Genomic DNA, 24,018 nt, shown 5'->3' on the forward strand with positions numbered 1-24,018 from the left:
GTCCAAATTATCAACAAAAGCACCATTCTCAGCTGTTAAAGGTTTCAGAAGTAGCTCAAACTTAGTCATAGAGAAGTACAGCACAAAAGCAGGTCCTCCAGCCCATTTAGTCAGTGCTGAAACCATTTAAACTGCCCTCTCCCATCGACCTACACAAGGACCATAGCCCTCCATACCCCTACCATACATGTACCTACCCAAACTTCTCTTAAACGTTGAAGTAGAGCTCACATGCACCACTTGCGCTTTCAGCTCATTCTACAGCCTCATGACCCTCTGAGTGAGGAAGTTTCCCCTACTTCTCACCTTTCACCCTTAATCCATGACCTCTAGCTGTAGTCACACCCAAATTAGTGGGAAAAAAACCTGCTTGCATTTACCCTATCCGTACACCTTATAATTTTGTATACTTCTATCAAATCTCCTCTCAGTCTTCTATGTACCAAGGAATAAAGTCCTAACCTATTCAATCTTCCCATATAACTCAGGTCCTCCAGACCCGGCAGCTTGTAAATTTTCCTCTGTACTCTTTCAACCTTATTTACATCTTTCCTGTACTTCAATTTCACTAAATATGATCCAGCAACTTTAGGGGGTGAATGGAGAAAGTCCCCATTAATCTCTAAATTAGCCTTGTCATGGGAGTTTAATCTCAGGGATTAAAAATCCATTTATATTAATTACTAGTTCATTCCATTACCTCAGTCTAAGTGCTACTCACCCGTTTAACCTCCACCTCAAAGACTAGTGTGGCATCAGGTGGAACCTTGTTTGGCATGCCTTGTGATCCATATGCCTGACTCGGAGGGATAATCAATAGCCTCTTTGTATTTTTCTTCATTCCCAGCATTCCAATTTCCCAACCCTAAAAATATGGCAATTCCAAAGTTAAACAAAATACCTCCAATAAACTAATGTAGAAATAAAAATCCAACAACAGTAAAAGTGATCAGAAAACTATTTGGAAATCATGGAAACCAAAACAATTCATTTGTGTCTTATCCATTTCCAATCTGGCTAAGGTGTCTGTGTGTATGATCACACTGTGCTATTGTGTTAAACTATAGGCACTGGTACTGAGTAACAGGCAGAGGCTTGCAGAAGCAGATCACAAGAAAAAGTGGAAGGAGAAAGAAGCCGTCAAAATCTGAGGGAGATCCATTGAGAGCAAAGCATAGGCCAGTAACTATGTTTTCCTTCAGTCTCCATGATAGATAGGACAGTAATGCTACAAATCAAACTAAATTTAAAAATTAATGAACAGCTGAAATAATATTTATATCAGAAATGTTAACACATGACAAATGGCACCAAAGCCAAACAAGCAGATGGCCCCAACAACTTCCACACAAAGTTAAAAAGGAAGTCCCTAAATTTGGGGATGAAACTTCAAGATGGGATAGCAGCACTGGACTCAAACTAAATCAGAGATCTGCTAAGTAATTGAAGGCCAATGAGGGTATTTGAGCAGGAGAAAATTTTTTAAAGGCCACTAATTTGAAATACATAGCAGCTACCAGTAAACAAGGTCCATTAACCAATGATATCATCAGAAAATGTCATCTTCTAAACCAAGATGAATTACCCTGAGTGAGGCACAAGGGTGATAGCTCCACCACTAATAAAAAGTGAAGAAAATAAGTAATGAGGGAATGACAAATCCAAACACATCCAGTAACACAGAAGAAATCCACATTTGATACGTGATTATCAGTGATTGCAACTCTAATATTACAGACTTAAATGCATTGTATTTATTACAATATACAAACATAAACCTTGCACAATTCGATTTTCCTTATACAGACCCGTGTGTCATGCATTCTCCCACTTAAGCTACCTTGATCACTTTCCCCGATCCTAGCTTCAATCGCAGTAATTTGTCTTTGTTGACATTCGTATCAAACACCTGAAAAGCAAAATGAAGAATGAAGATTTCTCAGCCACAACAGAGCAAGACTTTTTGATGATTTTCCATTATCAACCATCTCATGGTATTCGGCATTCATCTCAGTAATTGTATTAATTTAGGAAACGAACCAGGATTGCTGTGCATGGACACACTTGGAGCCAACAGTGAAAGGTTTCCATTATGTCACCCAGGCCTTTACCATAAATAACTGTTTCACGATACTACTTCATTTCCCTTAAGTATATGAAGTCTGCAAAAATAATTATCCAGTGTTTCATGTTCAAAGTTTTGGTGCAGATGCTTATTTTGATTTTAACAATGGCTTACCTACTCTAAAAGAATAAACCATAACACTGGAGGGGAGAAACAGAGTACAAATCAGTAAGACCCCATACAAACCCAATTTCATTTCAACTCAGTTAACCCTACCTGTCCAAATGTGTTGTTCTGGTAAAGCCAACCCGTGTATGACACTTCCAGAGAGTCACCTATTTCGACAGCTTGTCCATCACCAGGGATCAGATCCTGGATCAGCACAGATTCCAGTGATGAGGTGGAGTTGCATTTGGCCATGCACAACTGCACAGAGACAAAGTACAGAATAAAATTGGGGCAGGACCCTAAGAATGCATTCTAACAATGGTTACAGTAAGAACTTGCCAGAGCAAAATTTTCAGTTATAGCTACTGTGACAAATCATAAACTATGACGACACTACCAGGAGGCCATTTTTACAATGAGCAAACTATGTTCTCTGAAAAATTATCAAATCAGTAATGAAAATATATCTGGTCAGTTCAAACTTTAAATCAGGTTTGTATGGTATCAAAAGACAATGCCCGATTGCTTAACCAACTCAGAATGCCAGAAAATTATATTAACCATCAAAAGGTTTAAAAATATGAGAATATTGTTCTTCCTCAATGTTTAGAATGGTCTTCCAGATTAACTAGATAGCAAGAGTGGATCTAATCATCATTTTGTGTGAACAGTAGGTTAAAAAGAACAGAAGTACTTGCACATCAGCACCTGGCATATTGCATACACATATTCAGAACACAAGCAGCAATAAGCCATATGACCATTCAAGCCTATCCTGCCATTCAGTACAACAGATGTGCTGTGCCTCAAATCCATGGTGGCCAACTCCTCAGATTTCCCTGTTACCCAAAAATCTATCAGCCTCAGATCAGAACATATTTACTGACAGCATCCATAGATCCTTACAGTAGAGAATTCACTAGAATTACAAACCTCTGAAAATAGGTTTTTCTCCTTCATTGAAAGTGGTGTCACAGGTAGATAAAGTCATAAAGAAAGCTTTTGGCACATTGCCCTTCATAAACCAAAGTACAGAGCACAGGAGTTGGGATGTTATGTTGAAGTTGCATAAGACTTTTGGTGAAGCCTACTTTGGCGTACTGTGTGCAGTTTTGGTCACCTAGCTACAGGAGAGATGTAAATAAGGTTGAGAGAGTACGGAGAAAATTTAAAAGGATATTGCTGAAGCTGGAGGACCTGAGTTATAAGGAAAGATTAAATAGGTTAGGACTTTATTCCTTGGAACATAGAAGATCGAGAGGAGATTTGGAAAGGAATACAAAATTATGAGGATCCATTAGTCTTGTGAGACCATGGATCTGCGCCTGGAAAGTCTTCACTATCCAGGGCGCAGGCCTGGGCAAGGTTGTATGGAAGACCAGCAGTTGCCCATGCTGCAAGTCTCCCCTCTCCACGACACCAATGTTGTCCAAGGGAAGGGCATTGGGACCCATACAGCTTGGCACCAGTGTCGTCGCAGAACAATGTGTGATTAAGTGTCTTGCTCAAGGACACAACACGTTGCCTCGGCTGGGGCTCGAACTCACGACCTTCAGGTCGCTAGTCCAATGCCTTAACCACTTGCCCACACTAAAATTATGAGGATATAGATAGGGTATATGCAAGCAGGCTTTTTCCCACTGAGGTTGGGTGGGACAACTAAAGGTTATAGGTTAAGGGTGAAAGATGAAAAGTTTAAGGGAACACAAGGGGAAATTTCTTCACTCAGAGCATTGAGAGGGTGTGGAATCAGCCGCTAGCACAAGTGGTGCATTGAGCTCGATTTCAACATTTAAGCAAAGTATGGATAGGTACATGGACGGTAGGGGCATGGAGGGTTATGGTCCCGGTGCAGTTCGCTGGGGAGTAGCAGTTTAATGGCTTGGCACAGATTAGATAGGCCGAAGGGCCTGTATTTATGCTGTACTTTTCTATGACTCTAAAATTACCAAGTGTTAATCCTGTGATCATGCTTTGTTCTATAGATTAGATTATGAGAACACTCAGTCCTCTTTTATTGTCATTTAGACTTTACTGCTGGCAGAATAAACTTGATAATATATACTCATTTGCTAATCATATCATACCAGTCTAAACTCCACTCACAATGCCTCAACATGATTTCACAAGCTTCTAACTGCCTTCACGGGGATCTAAGCGGCAAGTCTGAAGCCATTTAAGTTATCATCCACCCGCATTTTAGTGGGTACTACAGTAGCTGCAGAACAAGCAAATAATCCACAAACTATGTACTACAAATCCAGGAGCTCCAGCATCAAACTCTATATTTTCTGCAGGAGTTTAAGAAAAATGACAATGCTTCCTCCTAGACTTACTAACAACACTTTTGGAAGAACATGGCAAAACCATTCACTTTAGATCACAAAACTTCAGTTCCCTCACTCTACATTTCTTGATGTTCTTAAAAAATAAAATCAATTGAAGTCTTGTTAAATTTTGCTTTTAACCATACCTTGAAACTTTATAAATTATATTCTTCGACGGCCATAATCCCACAAAGAGCATCTAAAGTTTACCTGTTTGCTGAATTCCACCACAGCCTTCTCGGATTCAAACATGATTGACCAGTTCTGCCTCTGATCATCATAAAACATGCAGTAATTATTGGCTTGAACCTGAAGGGGAAAAATATTAAAATAAGTTTAGATAACCAGAATGGCCTCCAATGCTCATTTGATGACACACCTGAAGTGGCTTTGGCATAGCTACTTTCAAAAGTTGCCCTCAACTAAAGGTCTAGAATTGGTCTCGTCATCCTGGAATTGAGAAGAAAGGAAGGAGGAGGTGATCGCAGTAAGAGGACAGTTGAGAGCAGGAAAGCAAGTTAAAAATCAAGGATCTCTCTGTTAATTACCACCTAAGGGTCAACAATATTGAATAGCTGAAGTCTGCAAACTTCTACAATTTGTTGAAGGGTTAGATTCATCTTATAGTGTGAAGGGCCCGCACTGTGCTGCAATGTTCTGTGTTCTATCCTTCAGCTCAAACTGGCCACTGGAGCAAGTTAACGAACAACTAGAATGACCCAAAAGCATGACACACTAAACTAAAAATATAGCCATGGGTCAGAGGATGGACATACAAATCATATTTGGTACAACTGTTATTAAGTTTAGGACTAGGCCTTATAGCCCTAACACTGTCTGATCCTCACAGACTTTGATTCCCTAGACTTAAAATCTCTAACTCAGCCTAAACAGCCCAGAATTCTAGTCATGAGGCAGAAGATTCCAAAGATTCACAACAGTATGGTAGCGCAAAGGTAGCAAAGTGGTTAGCACAACACTATTGGGCATTCTGGAGTTTGGAGTTCAATTATGATGTCTGTAAGGAGTTTGTACATTCTCCCAGTGAACCTCGTGGGGTTCCCCAGAGTGCTCCAGTTTCCTCCCACAGTCCAAATTGGTCACTGTGAATTGTCCTGTGATTAGGCTAGTGTCAAATGGGTGGGTTGCTAGGCAATATGGCTCATCGGGCACAAGGGCCTATTCCACACTGCATCTCTAAATAAACAAACCTCTGGAAGAAATTCCTCCTCATCCACGCCTTAAGGATCAACTCCTTATCCTGGAACGATTACCCACTAGCTTTATATACTCTGTAAAACCTCCTTAGAACCTTAAGGATCACTTCTCACTCTTCAAAACTCTGGAATACAGGCCCAAACTACTCACCCTTTTCTCATAAAATCAATTTCTTCATCACTGGAAACCAGCTACTGATGCTGCTCTGTAATGCCTCTAAGGTAAGTATACTTCTTAGAATGAGACCAAATCTGTATGTATACTTCAGCAATGGCCTCAAAGCTCTATACAGCAGTGACAAAAAATTTGCTAGCTAGCCACTTTCCAATCAAGGCCAACATTTCATTTTCCTATTTAGAACGGTGCACATTATAAAGACAAGTCCACTGTTCTAAATTTGAACCATGGTGATTGAACAGGACAAACCTTCAGCTGAGAACGTACTGTGTTTATAACTCAGCACACAAATCCATCTGCTAACAAGAGTACATGGTCCAAGGGTACAACTGCTAATCAAAAGAAACCTAAAGAATACCCATAACAGAACAGCAAGCTTCCTTAACCACTGTCAACATAAAGGAAAGATTCTTGAACACACTACTCCAATTAGTAAACGTAGAGTCTTAACCAGAATTTCAATAATACTCGTTTTAAAAAAAGTAATACAAAATTCAAAGTAATTTTAAAGTTCAAAGTACATTTATTATCAAAGCATGTATACTTTATACAACCCTGAGATTCGTCTCCTTACAGGCAGCCACAAAACAAAGAAATCCAATAGAACACATAAAACAAAAGACTGTCAAACACCCAAAGTGCAGAGATTTAAAAAAAAAACAAATCTTGCAAACGATAAAAGTAAGCAAATTTAACAAATTTCATGACACATGCCGGTGATAATAAAGCTGATTCTGTAATAGCATTCAGAACAAAAGTGAGTGCACAGACACGAAGCCAGGTATCACCGCTGCCAATTCAGGAGCAGGTCACAGCCTCAGCTCAGTGCAAACCTTGCCTCTGGCCTCAACACCCTGATCTTTTCAAACTGGCCCAGTGCCTAAAATGTCCAAACCGCGAGTCCTCCCTTGCTCTTAGACCTGGGCATAAAGATCATCTGAAACCTCCAAATTCTTTATTAGCATGTTTTCATTTGAGATACCCTGTACTAATGTTCATCTAATTCTATTATATTAGCCTCAGTAACGCCCTTCGAACAGACATTGATCTTACTATTAGCACCAAAGATACCTCCATTTGAATAATATTGAAAGATGACAAAGAACTGACTTTTGATTAAAATCTCAACAAATCTCAATCATGAATGGATACACATATCCAATAACCACAAAACCATCAAAGAAATAGTTACTTACAGTAAAAGTAAACGTTGAAGTGATGCGAGCAATGGCAACCTTCTTCTGTTGACTAGCGTATAGCAGAATCTTGTACTTGTAGGGATCAGAGAATAAGGAACTGATTTAACTTCCAAGAAAAATACACAAACTCACATTCACTTTATTTATTAACTGAAGAAATAAACACATCATACTGTACTTTTGCTTTTCTGATCAAGAAAACCTACCTCTCCTGAAGCATGGTTTCCAAGAATTGCTGCCCCCAGCTTCCCTTGCTTCACATACTGACCATTTAGGCTGCAACACAATAAACGTAATCAGTAACTGACTGGAACATCACACAGCCTCTTTTGCCTGCTTATCTATGATATGAGTGAACTAATCCTTTATAAAACTAATACTAAATTAAAGTACTGCGGGGTTGCAAAAGCACAATATATTTTATCAAGTGTGTCTTAATAAAACAGCTCAACATACCGTGCACATGTATTTTTCTAGCACCTCAAATGTGACAAAGATCCACATTTGGAGCACTTACATCATTCTTGTACTTTGTCATTGGGCAAATCTAGACAGGAACTAGATGTTTTCCAACCAATGATGCCTGCATTCATATCAAGGCTGATGGAAAAGCAGATTTGGACACGTTTGAAGAAATCAGTCAGAAATTCCACTCAATGCCTGAAGCCTACACAGCCCCATCAAGGATGCAGTGCAAGACTGATGACAACCCTGCAGTAGGCCAGCATTCACTTCAATGTGTAATAACTGAGGCTGATTCAAACATCCTGGTCTTGGTGTACCCTGTATTCAACATGGTGAGGAAACCTTACAGGACCTGTCAATACTTATCCTGCAGCAACCAACCATTAGATTATAGATACAAAGAATTGGTAAGAAATAAAAACACAGAACATTCTGCAGATACTGGAAACCTTGAGCAAAAACACAAAATGCTGGAGGGATTCAGCAAGTCAGACAGCATTTACGGAGGGAATAAACAGTTTCAGGCTGAGACCCTTCATTGGGATATCATCAAATGAAGGATCTTGGCCCAAAATTGTTGTTCCTTTCCACGCCTTGTGGTGCACTGGGAGACAACTTTGCCATTTCTTTAGCACTTGTCTATTTTTTTTATGCTAGCTCAACGCTCAACCTAACACGGGTGAAAAGCGTGCAAGGAGCCAGGCGAATTCGGACCCGGGGCCACTCGCCTTGAAGTCCGGTGCGGATGCCACTACATCACCAGCCGGCACTGGCCAAAAATGTTAACTGTTTATTCCCCTCCACAGATGCTTCCCAACCTGCTGAGTTCCTCCAACATTTTGTGTGTGCTAGCTAGAAATAAAATATTCTTTAATAGTCAAGGTTGGTGGATAATTACCAACTATAAATTAAAATCATACATAAAAGCCTTAGAATAGATTACTTGAGTCAAATTAGTACAAATGCCAAATGACATTTTAATTAAAATTCTACCACACCTCTACACAATAGAAACAGTTGAAAACTTTGATTCAAGTGCCACTCAACCATACACTGTTTCAATCCCAATACTGTTACTACTTCACACTATAATTCAATACCATTGGCCAGTTTGAACCAGTCATTTCCTCCCCAAAAGGACTTACTATTGGTACGCATGCACAGCAGTTGCAAACAACACAGCCGGAGGGCCACCAGCAGTTGGCGGTTTTTGCGAACTTACTCCTGCTGAGGAAAAATATAGGATTTAAAATAAACAAGGCCCTCTGGAATTAGACAGCTGTAAACAATGAAACTGTAATCCTGCAGTGAACAATTACAGTGAAGCATCGCATAACTTAGTGCATGACGACAAGCACAATGTCAATTGTCAGGAGTTAGTTGGAGTACCCCAAACTCAGATATTGCAACATTATCCCCGTTCTTACATGATTACCTGAAAGCAAGCGCAACACAATAGAACCTTTCATCTTTACTGAAGCAGGAGACACAGGCCTCATTCACAACACTGCCATTCCATCACACTCATTTGACCTTGGCCATGTAAGATGACTAAAAGGATGATGCCGTGAGCCAAAGCCCCAGTACAGTAAACTATTGATAAAGATAACAGAAGCTGATTGTTTGTGAGAAATGGATTTTACAAAACTTGTATGTGAAAAATATTGTGGTGCATTTGGGTGGGGACATTTCTGAGAGGATAGCACCATGCAGTATCCCTGAGCAAATTTTTTTGAGATTGATTCAGCAAAATACAGTTTCCTATGCCATAAGGCTACAGGACGATATACAGGCAAAATAAAACTTTGCCAAAATAATTAAACTGAAGAAGATAATTAATATTTCTAAGTCCCTTAATGTTGTCAGAGCCAGAAGGGGTAGTGAGAATAAGCTCTCGCTACCTATTAAATGCTCCCAATGATGTGCATCTCAAATAGCCTCTGACAACCAAGTCCAGCTCCTGGCCTTCACATGTGACTGAACAGCTTAGCCTGCAAAACCATTTCTACTGACAGGAGAGGGGACAAAGATGGATTACTGGCACTTTAAAAACCAGCTGCATCAGATAAATGTTGCTCATCGGCCATAGTTAGCTCATCTAGAAGGAAGACACTGTTCTCTAACCTCCACTGCCTTGTGATGATACCCACTCATGGGGAAGTCTTCTGGAGTAAAGCCCAAGGAAAAATCTGCAGCTGGAGTCCCTAAGGCAGTCTTATGTTGAGTTCAACACTGATTGGTAAGTCCTATGATGCCCCTGGTGCCAAACTGTACTGGTTTCTGCCGTTCCTTTGGAACGATCAGCTGCATGGAGAGGAGGAGCCTGCTGTATGGGCAATAGCTGTCCTGTATTGTGCACCTCAGCAAGGACACAACATCCATGGCTGACCCAAAAAACAGAGAACCTCATCTTAAATGTTTTCAGCAGGCAGTTAGTCAGAAATAACATATCCAGTTTTGGCAAGGGATATAGCAGCCTTTGAAATGGTTTAGGAAAGATGCAATTTATTTTAAGGTCCCTAGATAGGTTGAAAGAAAGTAGGCTTTAAGTACAAATATAAGCTTTAATTAAATTACAGTAATTAAAACAATGAAGGTGATCGGAATGGCTGTGCTTAGAAGGACTAGTGAATGGGTTTCCCCAAACTACAGAGGAACTAGAAATAACTGGAGGTACATTTTTTTTAAAAAAGAAATACATTCATTGTGCAGATAGAAGTGTGGACAGTAAGGAATTACCTTCAGCAAAGGAAATAAGCTCCTGAGATGGAGTCACCATCCATCTCTTGGAGTCACAAAGAATCGAAGGTTTATCCCTGAAGTAATATTCTGAACAACTGAAGAAAAACATCACGGGTATATTAATCTAATGTGGTCTTGTCTTTAATATTTTCTTTGAGTAGTTCAGCTTAGGGGAGTAAAAAAGCTGCTCGACCGGCAGCATTAATTATTCAACCAGGTTAAGAAAAATCTTCTTTCCTATTGGCCTGGAAAAAAGATTCCACACAGGTGATAATTAACTGAAGCACGGAGGCTGAAGGCAGGAGGCCATAACAAAAACTTCTGAACTACGTCCAGCCAGAGTTGACACCTTATCACAAGGGTGATCATGACATCAGCAGCACTGTCATTTCATGGATACAGGCTTCGGACAAATTTCCCAAAAATTATCCCGAGGCATTTGGCCTCTGAAGAATATACAACTGCAGAAGGCACAGGGGACAAAGCGGAATAAGAGATTATGCATTGTAACTCCACAGAACAAACAATACTTAACTCTCTTTTATTAGACTTGAACACATTCAGTCCTGCAACATTGTCACTGCATTTCTGTATTACAACAGTAACACAAAAAGTATTTTACTGGGTCAAAGTGTGTTGGGATAACCTGGAGTGCGAGGAGGTGCTGACATAAATACAAGTTGTTTTTCTGCTGTTCCCGTACAATATATGTCAATAGCAATAATCATCTGGCATCACAGCAAATAAAGTTTCTGCAAATGATGGCACCATCGTTTCCATGTGTTGATTAAAATGTTACTATAAAATGATCCAACTTCAGGAAAGTCATAACTCATGGCAGGTTACCCAAGCAAGGAGTGTTTGGTTGTGACACTGAATGGCAACAGTCCAAACTGACTGCAACACACAAGGCTCACTCCTCCATTATCTAGATATTCATATAGAGGGTACAAAAAAGATGATAAAGAGGAAAGGTTACTGAATAACACAAGTATCTATGTTACATCTATAGGTTTCACACCAGTGAAAGTTTTCAGGATAAAAAAAGGAAACAACATTGTATGCTTCCCATTTTCTCAAACTTGGTTTGTCTTATCTAGATCTTGACAGAAGAACTGATTTAAACAAGCATCAGTCACAGAAGATGCACAGATATACAACTGCCAGCTTGCTTTGTTATGGTTGAGGATGAATACACTGTGCGCCCTGCCTTGTTTACTACACCTGTTACATAACTGTCAAAATTATTTTAAATTCTGAAAATGTTTCTTACCATATTCATTTGTATTACAAATAAAATTTAAAATCTTACACTTCTCTAATCCAATTTTGCTACCTGGAGCTTGTGCCCCTTTCTTCGGCTGCTTGGGGGCTGTGTACTGGAAGGAGTCATTTCCTTGACCTGTGGTAGCTTGATCCATGCCAAAGAGAGAGGCCAATTTGGCCCTGCAGGGAGAAAGGGTACAAATTTAGCAAAGCACCTAAAAGGAGGCCACAACCACCTGGGAAAAGAAAAGAAATTAACTGCTGCCTGCATTACGACTCCCTCATGAGTCGTCTATGCGTCTTAAAGTACAAATCTAGTCAACTTAAATCAGACAAGTTTCAAAATAGACATGAAATACACATTTCTTGGTAATAGCATGAACAGACAACTGAAGCAAAAAAAAAAGGCCACTTCAGTATATCCACTTGAGGCAAAATGATTGTCAACTTCTCCAAGTGATCAACTTGTCCATTCAGCAAATATTATAAACTGTGAGATATCTCAACTCCAATAATCACATTGTATTGATGAGAAATTATGGTATAAATGCAAAAGGCATGATTTATGAAACAAAATAAAAGATCTGAAAACTCTATCCTTACACATGATAGGAACCACTAACATCAATGATGGATCTACTTGTTGATTGATTGATAGATATACGGCGCGGAATAGGCCATTCTGGCCCTTTGAGCCATGCCGCCCGTTAAACTCCTAATTTAATCACAGAATAATTTACAATGAATGACTGGTATGTCTTTGGACTGTGGGAGGAACCCACAGCATCTGGAGGGAACCCACAGGATCACAGGGAAAGCGTACAGACTTCTTAAAGGCAGCAGCAGGAACTGAACCCCGGGTCACTTGTACTTTGAATCGTTGTGCTAACCACTACAAAACTGTGGTGATAGATCAAAGATATAAAACTTACAAAATGAAACAGCACATGAAGCCAAAATGGTATACCCCTCACACTGTCATTCATACACTGTCAGTAGTATCTATCCACGGCATTATGTTCATCCACTTTAGGAATCATTTCTCAGATAATATTACCAGTTAGTCACAGAATACAGCTGAAGACGAGTATGGCACCGACAGATGGTTGAGAAACTACTCTCAACCACAAAGACTGTGAGTCGTTATGCTACAAGACCAACAGGCAGAGCTTTGCCTCGAGCTAATCCTCGATCCCATGTAGCAGTATGATCTACATTTAAGTTTCTACATACATGCAGCACCATGGTAGGGGGAGGGAGTTCAGCACTGACCCTTGGGTTTCATTCCACATGTACTCACTGTCCCAACGTCCCAGCATCTCAGACATGGCCTGACGAATATCAGTGCAGAGCCACAGATCATCGAGACAAAATATCACAAGGTCACGCAAAATGCAACAGTCTCATTGCAAAGCAATCACAGAAATGCAAGACTCAATCAAGCTAGGACTCGTTCACGGCTGTCTGCCGGCAAGCTAATTGAAAGCACAAGATGTCTCCTAATAGAGTTAGAGTTTGTTCCGCACTAGGTCAGGCACTTTTAAACACAGTAGGACTCATATGCTTTCATTCACTCCTTTACGACAAAATACTTTACTCCTTTACTAATTGAGGACCACCAGAACGACAATCAGAATCTCCAACTACCAATGGAAAATAAAGTTTCTGAGATTTCATTTTCTTCAAACCAAAGTTGTGACCCTAATCCCATGTAACCAGCCTGTGGAAGGACACTGACAGATGAAGCAAATATCAAGGCCTCCTTTAAGTTTAAAAAAAAAAATGACATCATCGTTGCTTCATCACTGGGCCAAAGTCTGGAAACTTTCAACCCAAAGGACGGATGAACTTTCGCAATATGAATCACAGATGGCCAACCACAAGGCAACTGGAGAGGAACAAATATCAACCCATAGCCATGGAATTAGCAGTATCTGTGAAAAGCAGTTTATTTATTGAGATACAGTGCAGAACAGGCCCCTCCAGTCCTTTGAGCTGCACTGCCCAGCTACCCTCAATTTAGTCCTAGCCTGATCACGGGGCAATTTACAATGACCAATTAACCTACCAACCGGTAGGTCTTTGGACTGTGGGAGGAAATCGCAGCACCCGGGGGAAACCCACACGGTCGTGGGGAGAATGTACAAACAACTTGTAGGCAAGAGCAGGACCATGTTGCCCTAATTTGATGTGCGCACGCCGGTTAATTTAAGAAACAACGAACCCCTTGACCAGACATAAGCATCTCTAAAGTGAGATCTCAATAGTAATAAAACAATTTAACATAATCCTAATGTGGTGACATTGGAGTTTTCAAACTCATTCATTTTTTGCCCTCACATTTCTATCTGGACTTGTGCACAGATGTATGCGTGTCAAAAGCAACTGTAATTGCAGGCATGATATACTCCAGGACAGGATCACGGTTACAGAAACCTGGCAATCTTCAACCTCCACCTTTTAACACATGCAACAGCATTTTGATTTTCCATTCCATTCTGTCTTTGGTTTCCTACATTATTCCAACAAAGGCCCACTAAAGCTTGACCATCTCATCTTACAGTAAACTACAGCCTTCAGGACTCCATATCAAATAGCACTATTTCAAATAATCAGCCGTTTCAGTCCTGCATCTCATTTCAGAAAGTCATCAAGCATGGAAACAGGCCCTTCTGCCCACTGTATCCATGCTGACAATTAAACATTTACTAACCCTATTTTTATTCTTTCCACATCCCTGGGAATACATCCAAGTTCTGAAAAACACTACTAAAATTCAGCCAGATACTTGAAGAAACAAAGAACTAAATTAAAACATTTTGGTGGAAATTATTAAAAATATAAATCAGTATTTTCATTTTAATAAGTTTTCCATCCAAAAGACCATAACACCCTAAGACATAGAAGCAGAGTTAGGCCATTTGAACCATTAAGTCTGCAACATAATTCCATCATGGTGGATTTATTATCCCTCTCAATCTCATTCTCCTGCCTTCTCCCTGTAACCCTTGATGCCCTGACTGATCAAGAATTTATCAACTTCTGCTTTAAATACACCCAACACCTTGGACTCCACAGTCGCCTACAGCAATGAATGCAACAGATTCACCACCCTCCAGCAAAAGAAATACCTCCTCATCGCTGTTTTAAATGGATGTTCTTCTTTCCGGAGGCTGTGCATTCTAGCCCTAGACTCCCCCACTATAGGAAACATCCTCTGCACTTCCACTCGGTCTAGACCTTCAGTATTCAATAGGTTTCAATGAGATCCCTCCTTATTCTTCTAAACTCCAGCGAGTACAGACCCAGAGCCATCAGACACTCCGAAAACATTAACTCTTTCATTTCCTGGGAAAAAGACTGTGACCATTCACCTTATCAGTACCGTTCATGATTTTACGCACATTTCTACAAGTCAACTCTCTCATCAACCTCCTGTGTTTTAAGGGGGAAAATGGCTATTCATCCTCTTCTAACACAAAACCTTCAGACCGAGTAATATCCTCATGAATTTTCTCTGCCCTCTTTCCAGTTTAATGACAACCTTCCTATACTTGGACGACCAGAACTATAAAATAAGACAAGTATGGACTCAACAACAATTTGTACAGTTACATCGTAATTCCTGTACTCAATGCCCAAACCGACTTCGCTCTTCACATACAGCCTTTTTCATTTTTTTCTTCTTTTGTGGCAAGATAAATGAACAAATTAATAAGATCTCATTGCTGGTGAGTTCCTTTACAAGAGCATAATGCTAATAAGGACCTTTGTCTCTTACCTGGACTGTTCTATTGCAATTGGAGGGAATTTAACTGAAATTAGCAATAAGCAGCAAATTAAACTAGCTCAGTCACAGAAATTAACAAAAGCAAACTGCAAAGCTGAGAAAATTAATAAAGAAAAACTGTTACTTGCATTTATTCAATTATAAACAATCAAAGTTTATCCATCAGATGCCACTGTTTTTCTATTTAATCTTCTTCCTTTGTTATATACCTCCAAGAGGACCACAACCTTGTCGTGGTTTGGAGGCTTGTGTGCCTCAATGACCTGGCTAGAGTCAGGGCATTATGCTTCAGCTCTTGGTACGGTCACCCATGCCAAACAGGTCAAAAGGTAGAGGCCAGACTAACAGTAGTCCACCGGTCCTCCAGGTTCAGAGCTAACGAACAGGTAAAACAAAGTTGTTACGGAAACATCAATGAGGAATCCTTCAACATCTGAGTGTGACAGTATTCCTGAATCTCCACCCAGGACTTGCATGACTGCCAAGAGTGAAAACCGAGAAGAAGCTACTAACATGATGAAGGAAGCCCTGAACACTGCCAGAAATGGAGGACCTTCAGTGCTGTCCTAAGCACTAAGAGCATAACGGAAAGTATGTATGTTATACAACTCTGCTGGACAATCATCCCAGAACCTTATCCAGCTCAACACTGAAGATATATGCAATCCTTGTCAGCTTTCACCAGAAACATCAATTCGGATACAAATTCATCTGAGCCAGAAACAAATCAGGTACAATTTCAGTGTTTGTTCAATCTTTATTCAGTTTTTCAAATTATCATCAGGACTTACTGCCATCACCATAGTAAAGCAAAAGTAATCCACCTAATCAGCATGCCTGGATTAAAATTTTCACCCTCACTTTTATATCCCCTAATAGCATATTATCCCAAAGGATACATCATTTTCTTCTCTATCAATAGATAGTGTCTAAGATGGCTCCAGAAAGAGGACTTTAAAATTTTACAATGGTGGTAAATTCCATTACATTCTTTCCCCCTTTGGGTGGATCCATGCTGAAAAGCATTCAACTTATTGCAAACATCAATGTTGTTTCCTCATCTTCTGCTTGCTTCCTGCTGTAAACTTATGTTATAAAGATCAAGTACACACTCTAAGCAGATGAGCTTACAGCATAGATCTGTACTTGGAGCTGTGATGTTACGGCCATTACAGAGACTTGGATGGCTCAGGGGCAGGAACGGCTACTTCGAGTGCCAGGCTTTAGATGTTTCAGAACGGTCAGGGAGGGAGGTAAAAGAGTTGGGGGCATGGCACTGTTAATCAGGGATAGTGTCACGGCTACAGAGAAGGAGGAAGACATGGAGGGATCATCTATGGAGTCTCTGTGGGTGGAAGTTATGAACAGGAAGGGGTCAATAACTCGACTGAGTGTTTTTATAGACCACCCAATAGTAACAGGGACGTCAAGGAGCAGACAGGGAGACAGATTCTGGAAAGGTGTAATAATAGCAGGGCTGTCATGGTGGGAGATTTTAATTTCCTAAATATCGATTGGCATCTCCCTAGAGTGAGGGGTTTAGACGGGGTGAAGTCTGTTAGGTGTGTTCAGGAAGGTTTCTTGACACAATATGTAGAAAAGCTACAAGAGAAGAGGCTGTACTTGATTGGGAAGTGAACCTGGTCAGGTGTCAGATCTCTCAGTGGGAGAGCATTGTGGAGAGAGTGATCACAGTTCTATCTCCTTTACCATAGCCTTGGAGAGGGACAGCAACAGACAAGTTAGGAAAGCATTTAATTGGAGTAAGGGGAAATATGAAGCTATCAGGAAGAAACAGAGAGATCTAGGAATAATGGTGCATAGTTCCCTGAAGGTGGAATCTCATGTGGATAGGGTGGTAAAGAAAGCTTTTGATATGCTGGCCTTTATAAATTAGAGCATTGAGTATAGGAAGTGGGATGTAATATTGAAATTGTACAAGATATTGGTGAGGCCAAATTTGGAGTATTGTGTACAGTTTTAGTCACCAAATTATAGGAAAGATGTCAACACAATAGAGAGAGTACAGAGAAGATTTACTGGAATGTTACCTGGGTTTCATCACTTAAGTTACAGAGAAAGGTTGAACAACTTGGGTCTTTATTCTTTGGAGCATAGAAGGTTAAGGGGGGGACTTAAAATTAAAAGAGGTATTTAAAATTATAAGGGGGATTGACAAGAGTTGATGCGGATAGGCTTTTTCCATTGAGAGTGGGGGAGATTCAAACAAGAGGACATGAGTTGAGAGTTAAAAGGCAAAATTTAGGGGTAACATGAGGGGGAACTTCTTTACTCAGAGAATGGTAGCTATGTGAAATGAGCTTCCAGCAGAAGTAGTTGAGGCAGGTTCGATGTTGTCGTTTAAAGTTAAATTGGACAGCTATATGGACAGGAAAGGAATGGAGGGTTATTCCTGAGTGCAGGTCAGTGGGACTAGGTGAGAGTAAGAGTTCAACACGGACTAGAAGGGCTGAGATGGCCTGTTTTCGTGCTGTAATTGTTATATGGTTATATGTATTCTGCAAGTATGTGAAGAGCAAGAGCGTAAGACTTGAGAGAATAGGACCCATCAAGTGTGACAGTGGAAAAAGTGTGTATGGAACCGGATGAGATAACAGAGGTACTTAATGAGTACTTTGCTTCAGTGTTCACCTCGGAAAAGGATCTTGCCAATTGTAAGGATGAATTACAGTGGGCTGAAAAGCTTGAGCACGTAGATATTAAGAAAGAGGATGTGCTGGAGTTTTTGGAAAGCATCAAGTTGGACTAGTCACCAGGACCAGACCAGATGTACCCCAGGCTACTGTGGGAGGCGAGGGAGGAGATTGCTGAGTCTAACTGGCGATGATCTTTGCATCATCAATGGGGACGAGAGAGGTTCCAGAGGATTGGAGGGTTGCTGATGCTGTTCCATTATTCAAGAAAGGAAGTAGAGATAGCCCAGGAAATTATAATTAAGTGAGTCTTACTTCAGTGGTTGGTAAGCTGATGGAAAAGATCCTGAGAGGCCGGATTTATGAACACTTGGAGAGGTATAATATGACTAGGAATAGTCAGCATGGCTTTGTCAAAGGCAGGTCGTGCCTTACGAGCCTGATTGAATTTTCTGAGGATGTGACTAAACATATTGATGAAGGTAGAGCAGTAGATGTAGTGTATATGGATTTCAGCAAGGCATTTGACAATGTACCCCATGCAAGGTTTATTGAGAAAGTAAGGAGGCATGGGATCCAAGGAGACATTGCTTTGCGGATCCAGAATTGGCTTGCCCACAGAAGGCAAAGAGTGGTTGTAGACGGGTCATATTCTGCATGGAGGTCAGTCACCAGTGGTGTGCCTCAGGGATCTGCTCTGGGACCCCTACTCTTCGTGATTTTTATAAATGACCTGGATGAGGAAGTGGAGGGATGGGTTAGTAAGTTTGCTGATGACACAAAGGTTGGAGGTGTTGTGGATAGTGTGGAGAGCTGTCAGAGGTTACAGCAGGACATCGATAGGGTGCAAAACTGGGCTGAGAAATGGCAGATGGAGTTCAACCCAGATAAGAGTGAGGTGCTTCATTTTGGTAGGTCAAATAAGATGGCAGGATTTAGTATTAATGGTAAGATTCTTGGCAGTGTGGAGGATCAGAGGGATCTTGGGGTCCGAGTCCATGGGACACTCAAAGCAGCTGCGCAGGTTGACTCTATGGTTAAGAAAGGATATGGTGCATTGGCCTTCTTCAATCATGGGGTTGAGCTTAGGAGCCAAGAGGTAACATTGCAGCTATATAGGACCCTGCCGAGACCCCACTTGGGAGTACCATGCTCAGTTCTGGTCACCTCACTACAGGAAGGACGTGGAAACCATAGAAAGGGTGCAGAGGAGATTTACAAGGATGTTGCCTGGATTGGGGAGCATGACTTATGAAAACAGGTTGAGTGAACTGGGCCTTTTTCCCTTGGAGCGACGGAGGATGAGAGGTGACCTGACAGAGGTGTATAAGATGATGAGAGGCATTGCTTGTGTGGATCGTCAAAGGCTTTTTCCCCAGGGCTGAAATGCCCAGCATGAGAGTGCATAGTTTTGATGTGCCTGGAGGTAGGTACAGAGGAGATGTCAGGGGTAAGTTGTTGTTGTTGTTTGTTTTTTTTTTAACGCAAGGAATGGTGAGTGAGTGGAATGGGCTGCCGGTGATGGTGGTGGAGGAGGATACCATAGGGTCTTTTAAGAGATTCCTGGACAGGTACATGGAGCTTAGAAAAATAGATGGCTATAGGTAACCCTAGGTAATTTCTGTAGTAAGGCCATGTTCAGCACAGCTTTGTGGGCTGAAGGGCCTGTATTGTGGTGTAGGTTTTCTATATTTCTATGTTTCTATGTTACACAGGGCATTTGGAATGGCACTTTGGTGGAAGGAAGATATTGCTGCTAATAGAGTACCCTAAACAGACAGGAGGAAAAAATATATGATACAAAATTTAGTTATTTAACTCTTCTCCTTTAGAAGCTTCCTACTACACTGTGTTCCCTGTTTTTAGCTCTTTTTCTCCATTTTTAGTTCCATTTCCTCTTCAATATGTCTACATAGTAAATGTCTTTCAGACATTGGCTGTATAATTTTAAATCTCTATCAATTATGTTAAGAGCTCAGATTTTAAAGTCACCTTTCCTTGAATAGTTCAATTAAGGTAGGTTATAATGGTTGCACAATATTGAGGTGCATGAGATTTTATTAGCAGGGATATTAACTAAGATACTTTGACTCAAATTACCCTCAGGAAGAAATGCACAGGTTTCCAAGCCCAAATACTTCAAAGTCATAGTTGCTTTGCCCACCAACTTCCTGCAGTCTGTTACAGGTTGGATAGTTTGCTTTAGTTCTATATACAAATACTTTCCACATTATCTTTTCAACTGTGAAGAAATACCAATATTACACAATATCTCAATACAGTTGTCATTTATTGTAAAAAAAAAAATCCCATGCTTCGATTGCTCAGAAGATGTTAAACATCCGCAACATTACCAATTGGGATTCATCTGTGAAACTTTGTGACAGCCTTATGTCCAGTTACACTTACACAACATGATTAACATTAAACATTCCAAAGTGCTTCAAAATTCAACACTGACTCACCATGAAATATTAAGGCAAATAAAGGAGGAAGAACCTCTCAAAGTCCAACTCTACATCTCCATCATGAAGGGTGTAAACAGGTAAGGCCGGCCAACAGGGCTCTGCTGAAGCTGTGTAGGACAACCCCCCTGTAAAGTAGATTACAGATGCACTCTAGCCATAGAATCGACTTCAGTGGACAATGGAGTCCGGAGGTCATCGAAGGCCTACGCTCCACTGGGAGCCAACAGCCCAAGTGAGTAATGGAGGGAGAGTGTTTCATTTCCTTTTTTTGGATCTGAGCTGCATCAGCAGAGCAAACACTTATTGCCCATTTGCTCTGGAGAAGATGACAGGAAGCAACCTTCTTGATTTATTTCCAACCATCCAGTAAAGGTACTCCCAACAGTTTTATTGGACAGAGTTCCAAGAGTTGGACACAGTGATGAAGGAAACTTCTATGAGCATCTTTCCACTTGAGATCAGTGTGTGACATGCAGCTAACTGTATTCCAAAGTCAAATTCCGAGAACAAAACAACCACTGTACACCGTTGACACATGGTGATTGATGGGATCCCAATCAAACAGTTTGCTGTGTCCCAGATAGTCTGAAGCTTCCAAAGAGTTGCCCAAGCTGCATTCCATCAGGCTCCTGACTCGTGTACTGCAGGTGGTAAGAGAGGCCTTCAAGCGACAGAGGAGTCACGCATTGCAGGATACCCAGTCTGACCTGCTCTTGAAGTCATGCCATTTATGTGGCCGGTCCTGCTGAATTTGTGGTCATTGGTGACCCCAAAATATGGACTGTAGTGACACCAATGTCAAGAGTAAGTGGTTAGATTCCCTCTTTTGGGCAGATTCATCGATTACATATTTTTTTGAGGCATGGGCATCATTTGACCATGTCTGAACATTGTCCAGGTCCTGCTGCACGCATTGCTTGATTTGTTGTTAAAGTCATGAATGGTAATGAACATTGCACAATTAGCAAACACTTCCCCTTATGACCTTACAATTTGGAAGAAAATCACGGATTACAATAAGAGGAAGTTAAACGGTGTACCTAAAAGAAATGCCATCAACCCTAGATAAACTATACAATACCAGAGAAGTGAAGAGTACAGGGATATGGAGAAGCATAGAACTTGAAGCAGTCCTGCAAATCATACATCATTATAACACATACCTCGACTGCATCTGGATCAAAGTCCTTCAACAAAACTTCCAGCAGGAGTAATCTGACAGCTCGCCAAACACGGTCTCTCATACTGCTGGCTTTCACGTGCAAATAATAAAAAAAAACAAAAAGGCGGACTGTACTTGATTTTGTTCCAGCAAAGGTTTCAGAGGGGAAGTAGGTCTAATTAAGTGTTTAACAGGAAGCCTCCAACTCCAACCTGTTGGAAACATACAGCCAAGGAACAAGTCACATCAGCTTGAAGTTCTAGAATAAAGTCAAACCAAGGACGGCAACTCGTCTACCTCATCTTCCAGCTGGCTATCCGTTGAGTTAGTCCTACCTTGACCCACGGCGGCACGGACGGGAAGGGGGAAGCGCCCGCAGGCCAAGTACGCACCGGTATAGAAGCCAGCGGATCCCCTCGCTCTCACAGCCTCAGCTGGAGATCAAACCAGGAGAGTGCCGCCGCCGATTCACTCACCCGCCACTCGGTGACAGAAAATCCACGTCGTCATCGTCGGCCGCGAACAAGGACATGACAACCGCCGCCTCCGCCACTCACTCCAGCACGCCGGCAGCAGCGTCAGCTGACACATCACCTGCTGCCGTCAACACGAACTAATTGTCGCACCAACTGCCGCAAAGTAATTCTTTTAAAAAACGGGGTTTTAGCGCCATTCGGGTTTGCGCGTGCGCAGTAGGGCGCCGGGGTAAGTGAGCGGGGAGGCATGCGGCAGCGGCGGGGTAATAAATTCCGTGCTGAATTATGACATGAGCGGCGGAACTGGGTTCGGATGAGAGAGTGCCGGAACCTTAATAGTGCGAACGGAACTCAGCAAACATCTGCTGAGCTGTTTGGATTTCTGGGTTGTAAGAGAACAGATAATTGATAGATTGATACCAAAGGAAATTACAGTTTCACAGTAGCATTACAGGAGCATAGATAAAGATATTAGAAGACAAGCAGAAAGAAGAAAAAATAAGTTACCCCAAACTGTCTAACGGTGGGGGGGGGGGTGTCATCGCTTCCCCACCTATAGGTCGACATATTGTGGAGAATTATGGCCGAGGGTAAGAATGACTTCTTACAGCGCTCTTTGGAGCAGCACGGTTGTCTTAGTCCATTACTAAGAGTGCTCCTCTGCTCAGCCAAGGTAGCACACAGAGGGTGAGAAACATTGTCCAGGATTTTCCGTGGGATCCTTTGCACTATCTCAGTCTCCAGTGTGTCCAGTTTGACTCCTATAATAGAGCCAGCCTTTCTAATCAGTTTATTGAGCTTGTTGGCATCACCCGTGTTAATGGCATTGCCCCAGCACACCATCACATAGAAGATTGTACTGTCAACAACAGACTGGTAGAACATGCATATTTCAAAGGACCTCAGTCTCCTCAGGAAGTAGAGGTGACTCTGCCCTTCTTATATGTGTTGGTGCTCCACTCAAGCCTATCATCCAGGTGCACCCCCAGGTACTTGTACATCCTCACCACGTCCATGTCATCATCATCAACAGTAATAGGGAGCAATGCTGGCTTAGTCTTCCTTAAAGTTCATCACCATCTCCTTTGTCTTACTAATCTAATGTTGAAATGCAGATGATTCAGTTTACACCGTTTAACAAAGTCCTCCACCAGGGCCCTGTGTTCATCCTTCTGTCCTCCGTTTATAATTGGACCTTTATAACACAAGTATTCCCAATGGTGAACTACTGTTCTCCATCAATTAAGCCGTACTGATAATCCACCTTCGTCACAAGCTTCCATAACAAAAATTATATGTGTTGTCTGATCTAAATAAAGAATGGCAATTGTTCAAAAGGATAGGGAGAAAGCTGGGAACTGCAGTGTGGTTAGTAGAATTGACAGAAATTTAGATTTTTATTTCAGCAGACCAATTCCTGCTATGGCAATCTTGGTACAGGAAGGTCGGGATCAACGAGATCTGCAATCACTAATGTGCAGGTTAATTGAAATGTACTAAGTTCCAACAGGGCTCAACAAGCATGGTGCAGGAAGTATGTTTTCCCTGGTTTGTCCCAGCCTTAGAATACAAGGTATAATACCTAGTCTGAAAAGAAGGAGACTCTCTTCACTTAAAGGGTGGTGAACATGGAGTCTCTGCGACAGAAGACATGAGAAAGCAGTAGCCCAGAGTTGATTGGAAAATAACACTGGCAGGAATGATGGCAGACCAGCTATGGCTGGAATTTCTGGAAGCAATTCAGAAGGCACATGATATTTACATCCCAAAGAGGAACAAGTATTCTAAAGGAAAGATGACACAACCGTGGCTAACAAGTCAAAGCCAACATAAAAGCCAAA

At 41.3% G+C, this 24,018-nt stretch overlaps 1 protein-coding gene across 4 annotated transcripts in view; it reads right to left on the reverse strand.

Moving 5' to 3' along the window:
• Positions 1-22,295, reverse strand: part of fkbp15b (FKBP prolyl isomerase family member 15b) — an 85,479-nt gene extending 63,184 nt beyond the window's left edge. The window contains exons 1-9 of one of the 4 annotated variants that reach the window (XM_072240545.1): positions 22,178-22,294; positions 11,698-11,807; positions 8,765-8,843; positions 7,361-7,430; positions 7,152-7,226; positions 4,771-4,869; positions 2,342-2,491; positions 1,841-1,909; positions 722-865 (exon numbers count right to left, since the gene is read on the reverse strand). In XM_072240545.1, coding sequence (XP_072096646.1) covers positions 722-865; positions 1,841-1,909; positions 2,342-2,491; positions 4,771-4,869; positions 7,152-7,226; positions 7,361-7,430; positions 8,765-8,843; positions 11,698-11,807; positions 22,178-22,233 — 852 coding nt within the window. In that variant the 5' untranslated portion in view covers positions 22,234-22,294. Of the gene's footprint in view, positions 1-721; positions 866-1,840; positions 1,910-2,341; positions 2,492-4,770; positions 4,870-7,151; positions 7,227-7,360; positions 7,431-8,764; positions 8,847-11,673; positions 11,808-22,177 lie in introns of all 4 variants that reach the window. The other 3 variants (XM_072240544.1, XM_072240543.1, XM_072240547.1) reach the window with 3 other exon arrangements.
• Positions 22,296-24,018: the final 1,723 nt, after the last annotated feature.

This window comes from Mobula birostris, chromosome 22 (assembly GCF_030028105.1).
Source record: "Mobula birostris isolate sMobBir1 chromosome 22, sMobBir1.hap1, whole genome shotgun sequence".
NCBI classification, from domain to species: Eukaryota; Metazoa; Chordata; class Chondrichthyes; order Myliobatiformes; family Myliobatidae; genus Mobula; species Mobula birostris.